This window comes from Anopheles coustani, chromosome 2, assembly GCF_943734705.1.
Source record: "Anopheles coustani chromosome 2, idAnoCousDA_361_x.2, whole genome shotgun sequence".
Classification (NCBI taxonomy): domain Eukaryota; kingdom Metazoa; phylum Arthropoda; class Insecta; order Diptera; family Culicidae; genus Anopheles; species Anopheles coustani.
The window spans coordinates 42,437,871-42,451,301 of NC_071289.1; the positions used below are offsets into that span (position 1 = coordinate 42,437,871).

General features: G+C 44.1%; 2 protein-coding genes across 2 annotated transcripts; one reads left to right on the top strand and one right to left on the bottom strand.

Moving 5' to 3' along the window:
* Window positions 1-657: 657 nt before the first annotated feature.
* LOC131266064 (homogentisate 1,2-dioxygenase) lies at window positions 658-3,223 on the top strand. The gene is made up of 4 exons (XM_058268415.1): window positions 658-672; window positions 1,073-1,532; window positions 2,069-2,602; window positions 2,668-3,223. Exons 1-4 carry the CDS (start codon window positions 658-660, stop codon window positions 2,970-2,972), a joined length of 1,314 nt encoding a protein of 437 aa, XP_058124398.1. The 3' UTR covers window positions 2,973-3,223.
* A 2,475-nt stretch (window positions 3,224-5,698) lies between these two features.
* On the bottom strand, window positions 5,699-13,292 carry LOC131266056 (zinc finger-containing ubiquitin peptidase 1-like). Its single transcript, XM_058268406.1, has 6 exons — window positions 12,280-13,292; window positions 10,706-11,063; window positions 8,851-10,477; window positions 8,444-8,792; window positions 7,929-8,140; window positions 5,699-7,863 (listed from the first exon to the last, which is right to left on the bottom strand). The coding sequence occupies exons 2-6, from the start codon at window positions 11,047-11,049 to the stop codon at window positions 7,819-7,821; spliced, it is 2,577 nt and encodes an 858-aa protein (XP_058124389.1). The 5' UTR covers window positions 11,050-11,063; window positions 12,280-13,292; the 3' UTR covers window positions 5,699-7,818.
* Window positions 13,293-13,431: the final 139 nt, after the last annotated feature.

Below are 13,431 nucleotides of genomic sequence, written 5' to 3' on the forward strand. Positions count from 1 at the left end.
TAATTATTGATTTCATAAAGGGTCACCGGAAGCTTCCGGAAATTAGACTCAAATAGCATATGCTTTGCAGTTTATATGGAGTATGAACCGTTTTTCCTACGTGATATTTCTAAGATGATCGTTGCTGAATCGGTCGAACGATCATCTTTATCGTTTGCTTCTAACCGAGGCCAGCAATAGCGTTCTGGGTTGTTTATCGGACAACCCTTTTGAATTACCGTAGTATTTGGCCACCCAAGTTCCATTCTAGAACCCCTTCGATCCTGGCAACAACTGCTGGTCGTTTCGTTGGTTCGCATGCATCAAGCTGCGTCACCAAACCAGAATCTAACGATAGGCGGAAGGAATCCGGTTTGAGCCGTTTGCTGGACACCGGACAGAGACCGGAGCAAGGTGGTGCAACAGGTCGTGCGAAGAATGTGGACGGGAAATTTTAATATTTTTGAAGGCTTAATAACGTCCGGAACCGGCCGCGATGGCTTCAGTCGAGCGTTGCTATTCGAATAGAGTGTCCAGAGGCAGGAATCCCGAACGAAACTTGTCCACGGTGCGTAGTTGAAACGTTATCATCAAGTGATTCAGTTAAAGATAGAGGAATCGAGAGAAAGTGAAACTGATTAAATACAGCAACCGGGGATTTATTACTGTGAAGCTATTATGCCAGAATACAAGGTACGAAAATGCAAACTATTTTTTACAAAGTGGATTACCAAGTGCATTGATATGAAACATTACAATATATCAAAGTTATTCCGGTAGTTAGAATGCCTACGAAACTGTTCTAGGGGTTTCTTTGCGTGATCTAAGGCGAGCCTCCAAGAGATAAGAAACGCTACGATCAATGGCGCCTTTTATTTGGACCTCTTTGAATAAATTAGTTAAACCTGTTTAGTTAAATTTAGAATCAGCCCTAAAACGGGCTCAAATAGATGAGTTGCTATTAAAAAAAGGAAAAACAAAACTTTCGCGTTGGAAACTTCGAAAACATCGAATGATTTACATTTTTTTAATGCAAAATAGCTAATGTTCTGGATGCCTTTCGTTGTTTATTTCATTGTTATCTTTTGTTCAGTATTTGTCCGGCTTTGGATCGCACTTTGAGTCGGAAGATCCACGTTTCCCGAATGCCCTGCCGGCAGGCCAGAATTCGCCCCAAAAATGTCCCTACGGATTGTACGCCGAGCAGTTGTCCGGAAGTGCGTTCACGGCCCCCCGTACCGAAAATACGCGGTCGTGGTTCTACCGTATCCGGCCATCGGTGGTACATCAGCCGTTTAAACAGTTCGAAGGGGTGGCACCGTTTCTGCGTGGCACTGGCTGGGACGAGCAGGCGCCGAATCCGAACCAAATGCGATGGAATCCGTTCGATCTACCGGCCGCTGGGGCCGAGGTAGATTTTGTGGCCGGTTTGCATACGGTGTGCGGAGCAGGTGATGTGCGTGGCCGACATGGCCTGGCGATACACGTCTATCTGGCCAACAGCTCGATGAAGGATACTGCGTTCTACAACAGCGATGGCGATTTTCTGATAGGTAAGATTACAATTTAAATTCTTACAATTCATTTGTTGTTTCATATCACAATTTTGCTCAGCAAGGATCATGTTTTGGACCAATCAGAAGTTTTTAATAATTCAATCATGTTTTAGAACAGTAGAGTTGCATCTCATTGATGCTTTTGGGAAATACAACTCAGTTTGATGACATTTTCGGAATAGAAAACGCTCCATAAAAAATTAAATTATTTACTAGACTCCACATATAGCGCAAAAACAAATTGCGTTTACAAAACTTTTTAAATATTTCACAACGTTTCGTAATCGCATGCATTACAAATAAAACTGCCATATTGTTCTAAATTGTAAAATTGTGATATTTTATGGTATATTAGATGTTGCTCTCGCGCTGTATAAAATAAAGACAATACCCGAAATTGTTCAACCATTACTTACCACTGGATCGTCTATTTAAATAGTTTTTAAATTTTTGTAACTCTCATAAATTAATCCGATCATCATCATAACTATTTTGCAATTTGGTGCATTCACTTGCTTTTCCTATTCCTCTAGTTCCTCAGCAAGGTGCGTTGGATATAACGACCGAATTTGGTCGCCTCTACGTCCAGCCGAATGAAATTTGCGTCATCCCGCAGGGAGTTCGGTTCTGCGTGGCCCTGGAGGGTCCCTCTCGGGGCTACATCCTCGAAGTGTACGACGGTCACTTCCGGCTGCCCGATCTCGGCCCGATCGGTGCGAACGGCCTAGCGAACCCGCGTGACTTCCTAACCCCAACGGCCCACTTTGAGGATCGCTTAGTCGACGGTTATCGTATCGTGTCGAAGTTCCAGGGTGCCCTATTCGTGGCCACGCAAGGACATTCGCCATTCGATGTGGTCGCCTGGCACGGTAACTACGTCCCATACAAGTACGATCTGGCTCGCTTCATGGTCATTAACTCGGTCAGCTTTGACCACTGCGATCCGAGTATCTTCACTGTGCTGACGTGCCCGAGCAACCGCCCCGGTACGGCCATTGCCGACTTCGTGATCTTCCCTCCGAGGTGGTCCGTGCAGGAGCACACCTTCCGTCCACCGTACTACCATCGTAAGTAGCCGCTGGTTGAGGCGGCCTGTAGCGCCAGTAATCATTTCTGCAACCTTTTCCCTTAGGCAACTGCATGAGCGAGTTCATGGGACTGATCTTCGGTCGGTACGAGGCGAAGGAGGGCGGTTTCCTGCCGGGTGGTGCCTCGCTACACTCCATGATGACGCCGCACGGTCCGGATCATCGGTGCTTCGAAGGGGCCTCGAATGCCGAACTAAAACCGGAACGGATCGCCGATGGGACGCAGGCGTTCATGTTTGAATCGTCACTAAGTATGGCCGTTACCAGGTGGGGTGAAGAAACGTGCCAAAAGTTGGACGCACGTTACTACGAATGTTGGCAGGCGTTGGAGAAACATTTCCGCCTGTAACCGACGGCCAACCAGGAACTGCACCATAAACACTCAGGAATTTAATCGGATTCGAACAACGCGTGGAAAATATTGTGGATTTGATATTTTGCTTTTTTTTGTAATTCACGATTTCTTTTTATTTTATTTTCTCCTGTATTTCCTTTCTCCATTTCGTATCGTTTCATACGTTTCCCATGTGAATCTCTTTCTTGCATGTTTTTGTTTGACCTTCATTAGTTATGAATATATTTCTTTAAGAAGCAAATTTTATGAAACTATGTACCGCCCGGTGTTCTTCCTTCATATCTTAATATTTTTCCGCTCGCTCGAGCACGAGCTTTCGTAACTTGTCCACATTGGCTAAGGGGTTATTCTGCATCAAACGCTATTTGCTCGCTTCTTATAGTTCGTTGTACAAACCGTTCTAGGAGCGTTTGTGCTTGTGGTGTTGGGATAGCTATTTGTTTCAATCGCTGCAATACATTATTAGTTATGAGAATTATCACTGTTTTTGTGTTTTACTTCCTTTGACATTTTACAGAAATTATTCAATTATTTACTTTTACGAATTGGTGCAAACAATTGCTGTCCCCAATTGTTATCCACCCTCAGCACAGACTTTTCTTGCATTTTAAACCCGTTTTTATAGACGTTTTCGTATCTTATTAAACTCCCCTCCTTCTTTTGAGTAATGTTCCACCTGTTGCGTACATATTTGAATTGGTTAAAACCCCCCTTCAGATGTAGTTTTGCTTTCTTTTCTTCCGTTTTAGCAATAAATGTTCAGTTTATTTGAGCGTTTAATCCTCAACATCTGACACGGTTTCACAAGGCCTACAAAAACTGCATTTTGCGAGCCAGTACAATAGGCACAGACCAATCTTTGTCATAGTCATACTATATTTGAGTGATTTAAAGCATCCATTTAAACAGGACTCAACATTTTGCCGCCTGAACTGCCTTTCACTGGGGTTACATTTAAATACAACCATATCGTTTAGATCGAAAAGGTAACGAGATTTGTGGAGCTGCATTTTGTCGCAAATTAAAATGACAATTAAAACGTATGTCTCGCTTGAAAGAAACTAATGTTTACTGGTACATTTATCGTTTGCCCGAAGGACTCCCCATGGTCACATTGTACGAATTAGTTGAAGAAAACCGTTGTTGTGGATTTGTTTTTTGTTCACGTAAATATTCGCTTTGGCGGAACAATTGAATAAAATTTATGTTTGCCATTTTACCTTTTTTTTTTCTTCTTTTTTCCTTTTCTCTGGTGCTTTACTTACGATCGGAATATTTCATAATTTCACTATATTATCTTACACTCTACACGTTGTCCTGTTTCTGGTAGTGTGTTGCGAGTTGATCGTTATGCGGTTCCCCACTCCTCCACTACCTATTATGCTACGACCTCCTGTAGGGCTATGAGAAGTTAGATATTGTTACAAAAATAAACTGCTCATTTTGGTAAGTGTGCCCTTCCACTCTACGAGCACTTCCCCGTGTCCCCTATCACTTTTGTCGTAACATGAAGGGTAATATTGTATTATCCTTTCTTATTTGCAATTGTATCTTGCTAATTCGTAATTTTCGACCCGCGTTGATTCGGTGATAACTCCACGTTTCATGTGTTTTTTGTTGTTTACTTCTTTTCTGCATTGTGCTGAATACGAATTTGAACTAGCAGGTTCTACGTGACAGGAGATTCTGTGTGGTTTCATTAAAAGCCTGTAAGCGTATTCAAGCTCAAAACATATACTGTAATTAAGGATTATATTTTTCTTATTTTGTGCCCTTTTTCTATGTTATCTTCAGCGTAGTTACACGTTGGTTTTTCGGGCTAGTGGTGTAGTTGTTGAACTTGTTTTCTTCTTGGCAGCAGAACAGAAGAAAACATTCAAGATTACTATTCACATGCCTCCGTGCGAAACAGAAAATTTTCGTTGACGTTCGGTTAAGGTGAAGTTGGCTCTTCTGGTCAACAGGTTGTACTTAGCACCACTCTCTAGAGATCGTTGATCGTGACGTGCACAACCTCCGGTTCATACACAGAAATGAAGCGTCACGCTATTCAAGTTGAGGTACTTGTAGTATGTTTCATCATATTTAAAATTTCCGCTTCTGTCTTTTCATGTACCGCCACTCTCCGACACGCTGGGGTATCCTTCTAAACCAGCTTCACCCGTTGGTGTTATGTCTCGCTTGCGATAATTTCACTATCGTTCGGATTACTTTCGATAATACGTTCTATAGGGCGCGCTGCAGCGTGTGTGCTTACATGCTTTCCGTGCTTGCTCCATGGCCAAGGCGCAAACCCGTACGCGTAGGAACTTAAAGCGATTAGCAGCAATAGTAAAAATGTTTAAAAAAATAATTTGCTTATCTTGAACTGTACACGTACATGCCTACACAGACATAGAACATTCTATTATCTTGTCGTTGGTACTCCTAGCTTCTTCTCCTTCTTCCCTGTCTACACATGGCGTTGGCTCTATATTAGATTCAATTCCTCATTTCACCATAAGAGATACACGAATACCAGAGCGCAAGAAAACACTCTAAAATCGATATCGGCTATGTGCTGTGGAAAAGGACCGGCATCGTGTGGCGTGGCTGAGTGGATCCGTGTTGCGACGAAAATGCAAATGGACGGTGACAAGCTGCGACGGAGGAGAGAAGTGCAAGTGGAAAGGAAAATCCAAGCAATGTGACCATTTTTTCGCTGATTTTTATGTGTATCTTGTTGATTTTTATGCACTGCAATGTTTTGTTAACTTTTCCCGTTCGTTATAATTTTTTTTGTTAGTTTTACACACACTGAACAAACAAATACCTATAAAAGCTAATAATAGCTTAAAAGACAAAATGCGAAAAATTATTGCTCTGTGCACCGAATCGGCTGATTTCTATTTTATAAAGTGTGTCCGAAACAAGTCAGCATAATGCAGCATTAAAACCCTGACTTTTGAATTACGGTTAAAGCATCGCAAATACCTATTACTATACCGCTTGCAGTAAGGACTAATTTTGCCTCATCGGTAGAGAACAGATGAATTGGATGGAATAAGGGTTTGTCTTAATGTGAACAAGTAACAAGTATCACTGAGAAGCTAAGACTAAGATCCTGAAACCAACAGCTAACTAATGGAGTTAACTATGGATTAGTTCGTTTAATTACTTTCTTGACCCTCTGGGACGAGCCGCAGGGATCCGCTGGCTGGTTGATTTGTAGATAAAATGGAATGGCTAGCCTAAGGAGTTGAGAATAAAATTTTAACACAAGAAATGGGAGCTGTGTACGAATTTTGATGCGTTATGCTATACTGTTATTCTGGTTAATTGTTAGTTCCAATCGCATTTTACCCACAAAAATTTGGACACCCGGCAGCGCTACACACACGAAAGGGTAAGGGCTATCTATAATCGCTCGATTATTATACTTTGTACCGTTTTTTACGTAATCCATCATCCCGTTGGCCATTTGCATCCCGATTGGCCGTCCGATGTTGGAAATTATTTTTTTCATTTTATTTATAGTTTTCTTTTGTTTTTGTTTCACCTTTCAATGCTCGCCCCTGCTTTGTCGATAGATACGTGGCTCTTAGTTATATCACAATCCTTTTAATTGAAAACTGTTAGGATCACTCTTGCAGGTTCCGTGCGATTTTTCACTGAACGATCGTATCCTTATTTGGGTAAATTGATTTACAAGTGTGTCGGGGGCCAGTGTTCGCATTGCGTATTGAGATTTTTCTAGGTTAAATGTCATGCATATTTTTGGTTTTTAGTTTTATTCTGGGAGGAAGAGGATTGTCACTTGTGTTACCGTTAGTTTTGCCAGTAATTTTCTCACCATGAATTGGTAATCTTTTATGAAAGCACGTTTCTTTTTTCTGCAATTGTATGAATAAGAATTTTCGAACAGAATTACATACCACTATGATCCACCCGAGCAAAACATAGAATTGAGTACCGTAAATACGGTTTATTTATGGGGCAATGGGTGTGGGTGTGCCGCGTTGGAAACTATTGCTCGATTTGAAGAGTTCGATTTTGGATGCCAAAAGCATGGAATGAGCAACGCAGGTTTCTCGACGTCTGATCTGAGCAAATTTTATGAATACCAACACCATCAATATTTAGATTGAAATAAGTTGCGCTTTGAGCGTAAACAGTTACCACCTGCCGGGATACACTACATTTATAACACTTTTCATTGTAATAAACATTTAAACATAACTTAACTTTTTAGGCCCACACATCATTGATATGAAAACTAAGAAAGTAATGGGGTTTAATTTCGTGTTTTGCATCGTGGAGCAGAAATCATTTGGATTCCCATTTTTTTTGGGGCATGTCTGTTCCCCTTATCTATACATTATTAATTTAGGTACGCATAGGTTTCTGCTTAACATGTTTGCCTCGAATCAGTTTACGGTATATTCAATTCCGTTAATCTTCATTTTTCGCATAGGCCAGGTAAGTGCGATGTCGAACGGTTCCATAAAAAACGGAAAGGAGAACATTTTTCTTCTATAAGATATCATCGTGCAACGTTCGTGTACACGGGCACACGTTCACATGTGCTGTATTTGTGCTATAAGCTCATCACGTTTTACTTTCATGCATTATCGGGGGAGTTTTGAAAAGATTGGCTGTTGTTTGGAAAGAGCGGTAAGTCTAAGTAGTAGATTTAAATTAAACATCGAATCAGCGAATCGAATCGCGTTCTGTTTTCTTTGAGTGTGCTGTCCCTTGATACGAAGGCAGCCGGCATTATTGTGCTGCGCGGTGTAAATGATTAACAAACGGTTACAAGTGTTGATCGACGTATGATCGATCGATTCCACCGTTCGGCACGTCAACGGTCAGGTGGAATGCGTAAGGATTTTAATACTTTACTAGCCTGTAAAAGGAAAATAAAGCGTTCAGTAAACGATGGTTTCCAAAAAGTTAAATAGCGACTCTTACCTGATACTGTTCCTCTGTTTCAATCAATCCCTTTACAGCCACCACCTGGTACTGTGGGGCACGCATTGCGGCCGAATTCTTGCGTATCAAACGTAGAGAGTCCTGCGACGAACCGAGTGCTGCTACCTGGCGGGGTCCATGACTTGGGTCAAGCACTAGCAGCGAGAGGCCGGACGTTCGCTGCTCGATTCCAATAATGGTACGAGAGTGTCCTGAGAGAAAAAATATATGAAAGTATTTTAATATTAGTTATCACAAAAATTATTTGGTAAGTATTAGGTTGAAACAAATGCTTTAAAAAATTACGATCCTTTACAGTTTTGTGAAGACAATGAATACTAGATTTGGTCTTTGAAGTTCCAATTTTTTAAATGAAAAATAAACAATAATTCGAAGTATTAGTTTTTAATTTGAATTAAAAAAGAAAAAAAATAAAAGAAAATATTTTCAACCAGAAAATGCATAAAAGTATGGAAACTAAAAAATTGACAAATGATCAATTGGTAGGTCTTTACCTTGATGCTGTAAGTACAGCGGAGGTGTGTGAATCCTCGGTTCCTCGAAATAACGCAGCACCCAGTTGAACAATTCCGGATGGCGGCCGTCCGGCGAGGTGGGTCGATGGAAATCTACCAGCTCACAGCGGATACGAAGCCAGGACAGGACTGTCACGATTTCTGTCGCACCAATCCACTTGCGCGTATTGTGTAGTTTGCAACCGAGCTGTTCCGAGCCCTGAATGTCGAAGCCTTGCGCCCAGGCTGCTTCTACCATGCGCTGCAAACGAGAGATGCTGGGCATAGCCGTTCGGGCAGGACCATGTGATCCCCAGGCGGAGTAAAGAGCCTCGTTGTATGAAGTGTTCTGCAATGAAACACGTTATAAACATTGATTCTAATTGGATAATCTCGACCGTTATTACCTGCAGAAGCGACGAAAGCATCATTTGAAGATTTCGATAGCCACATCCCCAACCCTTGTCACCGTAGCTTGACGCGTAGTGATCTACGCTCGAGCAAACGTACGTCTTGATCACAGTCAAAGACGACGAGGACAGGGACAGCACCCTCGGCGAAACCGATTTCGTGCAGGACGATCCATCATCGACACCGTGCGATTCGGCCGCCCGCAGCCCGACCTGCCGCTCATAGTAGTCTGCCACGCTCATCTCACCCGCGTACACGGCCCGCTGCATTGCCGCCGCCGACTGCTCTCTAAAGTTACCCTGATCGTCCATTCCGTACTGGGCCCGCAACAATTCGAACTCTCGTTGTTCCCGCAGCTTTTGCGCCTGCTTTTCAAGATCCACGACAACCGCCGACGCTTCATTGCTCCCACCGCCTGCGTGGTACGGGTTTTGTGGACTCTTTGAGAAGTGCTTCTCGATGTGGTACTCCATGTCCTGTGTTTTCATATTGTCGAATGAAATGCCACACACTGGACAAAGGCTACTACTGCTTCCACCGTAGCTACCATTCAATGCCGAAGCACCACCGTTACAGGGTGTCCCGTTCGTCGCTCTTCCGCTATCCGCCTTGGCCGGGCTGAGAATATCCCGATGTTCGATGTTCACGTGCAACTCCAGATCCGAACCGGTCTCGAACGTGCGATTGCAAATCGGACACTGCAGCACGCTGAGGGTGTCTACTTGTGATCCTCCACCACCACTAGCTCCACCCCCACCACCACCACCACCTCCAGCTCCATTAACACCGGGACTGAGCGGATCAAAATGCGACCGGTTGATGTGCTCCTCAAGCACCGAAGGGTTGTCGGAAGTGTATGGACAGAGCAGACATTGCAGTGGGCTTGCTTGCTTGGTGGTGATGGTAGTGGCCGTCGTTGTAATCGTCATCGTTGTTGGTCCAGCAGTGTTGTTTTCAGCAGTCCCATTGAACGAGTTTGGTTTGTTCGTTTTCAACTTCAAACCAAGCTGAGAGCGCAGCGGCGATCCTTGCCCACCTGCTCCAGCGACGGCACCGGCCGGGGTTGTACAACCGGCACCACCCCCGTTCATTACCGCCGACTCCTTGCTGCCACTGGCGATGGCACCGTTGGTGTTCGATTCTCCGACACCGCTACTGCTACTGCTGCCCGTTGCTATCGTTACCTCAGGGAAGTGATAATGAAGGCTACTGGATTTGCCATTCGGGATCGAACCATTCGAAACCGTGGCGTTGCTGCTGCTTGCGTTAGTGCTACTGCTGCCTAAACTTGACCGGCTGCTGCTCATGCTACTGCTTCCGGCCACCGTGGAATTGCTGCTGCTCGCCATCAACTTTGCCGAGGAAGTAGCGGCAATCGCGGGCACTCCGCCGTTCGGCAAGTGCTGCGAGGTAGAACTACCGCTCATGGTTCCCAGTTGATTATGGTTTTGATTATTGCTGCTGTTGCTTCCGCCGATACTCATCATAATCATACTGCTGTTACTGGCACTGCTATGACCCATCTTGCCGTTGCCGCCGAGAGATACCGGTGTCAGCAACTCGGATGTGATGGAAGGCGACAAACCGCGGCACTCAGAGATGGAATCGGAATCACCGTCGACACTGCAAAAGCTTTGAGCGTATTAGATATTTTCTGAGAAAGTTTGCCATTACAATCACGTTTACTTTTCCCAAACTACAGCATGAGAATCTACTATTGGAAACATGTTTAAACTTTTTCTTCTCATATCAGATTAATATGTGTCTAATTCATACTCAGAAAACACTGAATGTGATAGAACTAACAACTGATAAATTAAAAAAAATACTATTTCCACACGTGGTCATTACCTTGGCGTTTGGTCGTCAATGAAGGACATCAGCTCATTCTCCGGAGTTAAGTAGTCGAGGTGAGCCTGGTTCACGTGGAGCAGCAGCTCGGCTGCTGGTACGCCTGTGAGTCCACAAAACGGACACTGAGCGCTGCCTTCCACATGGTTCTGGCGGGTATGGTCGCGCATCCCGTCATCTGATAGACCGGACATGCCGCAGATTTCACACGAATGTTCCTGTTGCGGCTGCTGGCCATGCTGCTGTTGCTGCTGCTGCTGCTGCACTCCACCGTTCGCAGCCGAGACAGACCCATTTGCTTTGGGCATTGCCTCCTTCGATTCTCTCCCGTTCTGCGATGCCATCGTTCGCTGTACTTCTGAAAATGGAGATAAGAAGAATAGATGTTATAAAGGTTTCAATACAGGATAAACTCTAACAACTAAAGGTATCTTCGAAGGACTCTTCGAAGACGAAGGAGAAGAAGAAACTCCTTTGTTCGTATTCTGTGGCCTGACTGATCTTCAGCCAATCAAAAGGGTAAATAGTTAAGTATCCCAACCCAGAAGGATAAGAATCGATGAAGCATCAAGTTATTTTCTCTTTCACAGGTACTACTTGTGATGCCCAACAAGGATTTTGATGATGATGAGGACGTTTTTGATGAGATAATATCAATTACTGACTCAGTTTTCGCGATTACATAAACCACTCCAAGTTCAGCTTTATGCGTAAGTTTGAGGTTGACGTATTCAACTTTAAACGATGTCCGCTTGTAAATTCGCTTATGCTGATGGATTGATAACCTTCCGGATGAAAACATGCCGTTTAAAGAGGTGAAAAAACACATTTCTATCGTCCTACCACCTGCTATCGGCGAGAGAACACCGCGTGCTGCACCAAACAGCGAAAAGAACAACAGTCGCAACGTGCAATTATGAGCCACATAAACATGAGTGGAACACGAGAAAAAAAGTGCTGGAAGCAACAAAAAAAAAACTACACACGGCGACGAAACGAACACGATACGGCTCCGAACAGATATTGATTTATATAAGGAAAAGAATAGGCTCCATGTGCCATGAGGAGTGTAGAGTTTACCACTGGCGAAGTATTGCTTTGGATGAGACAGAAAAACTCGTGACGTTCAGTTGCCCGCATTTTTCTTCCGCCAGCGATGAAACGAGGCCCAGCAAAATGAGGAGTTATGTGCTAAATTAATTTAAATATATAACGTTAAGAATGGGATCCACTCGCTATTCTATTTAATGTAATTGGGGCAGTGTCTTCCCTATACATCCTGGAAAGTTCATTCGTACACGTCGCATGTCCTTTTGACAGCCTATTGCAACACCAAAGCTAACGCAGTCAATGGCCTCTGTGCGATGCGAAAAAGGGGTCCTTGGGATATACTTTTCAGGATGTGGCGAGCATATTGTTAAATTGAAGAAGGGAATGCCCAAAAAAATGAACCAGCCAACTTCATCACAATCGCAAGGATACAACATGATAGAAAATAATAAAATAAGATATCTGAAGCGAGAATCATCCAAGAGATCTGATACACGTTCCAAAAAGAAAAACCAAGAACTTACAATCTTTGCGTAGCGTACAATTTTTGCCTGCATCCAATCGAATTCTATCCGAGCTGGTTTGACCATTCACGTAGTGCGGGCACTTTACTTTCAAGCACGACTTATTGCTAGCACTTGGCAATCGACCCGTCATCGTCCGGTACACCTGAGTATCCTTGCGTTTCTCTATTCTTTGCGCTATAGTTTAGCGGCCGCACTGCAACCACTGCACCGTTTTCTTCCGATTCCGAGGATTCGATCGGTTTATCGGCCGCACTGTCCCTCTGTAATATCTGTGTGCTTGATACGGGTGCACGTGTGTACGGTTTCGGGTGCTTGTTCTAATTTCGTTCCACACTCCGCGAACGTCGATATCGGCTGCGGTCGAACGGACGGGCACACGCACGCACGTACACGGCCGAGGAGATTAATGGTTATGGGCAATAGTTTTTCATGTGCAGAAGCCCTTAGTGGAGCCAGGATACTTTTCCCGACATCCTCGCGCAGCGTAGTAGAAACTCGTAGTGTGCTCCGCTAGTTGTAGCACTAAGAATACTGCTGCAGAATTTTGCTGCTCGTTGTTCGTTTTCGAATGTCCTTTTGTTTTATTTCTCTTGCTCCGTCGTCGCGTTCTGACTGCAGTCTAGGCCGTACAGAGCAAAGGCTGTCCCGCTTTGGTGCCTTTCCGGCCTACCACCAGTATTGGAGCCTATCGGCATTAAAAGGGCACACACGCGGACTCCACGGGCCTTGAAGCGAGAGTACATGGCACTTTGGCGCTACCAGCAGCAGGAGCAAGAAATCTTTCGTCCTCTCTTTCGCAGGAGCACGAATCCTTGTCCCATCGGTATAATATCTCTTCAACGAGTAGCCGTACAAACGCAAAGCACCGTGTAACGTTCTCAAAAGAAAAAACCTTCGCACATAGAGCACTGAGAGCGTGTATTGTCCTGCTGGGTATCCTTCCCTTTCGTTCATGAATGGAGCGTTTCTCGCGACCCCATTACGCTGCTCCAGCTGCTCTAGCTGCACAACGCACGACCGATGTCAACAAATTACGTAAGAAACTGACAGGACACTTTCGCTGCGAAACGTCAGATCCTTCTTAGCTATATTTGTTAGTGGTGGTGAAAACAAGCACACGCACACACTTGCATGAACTGCATGTTGAAA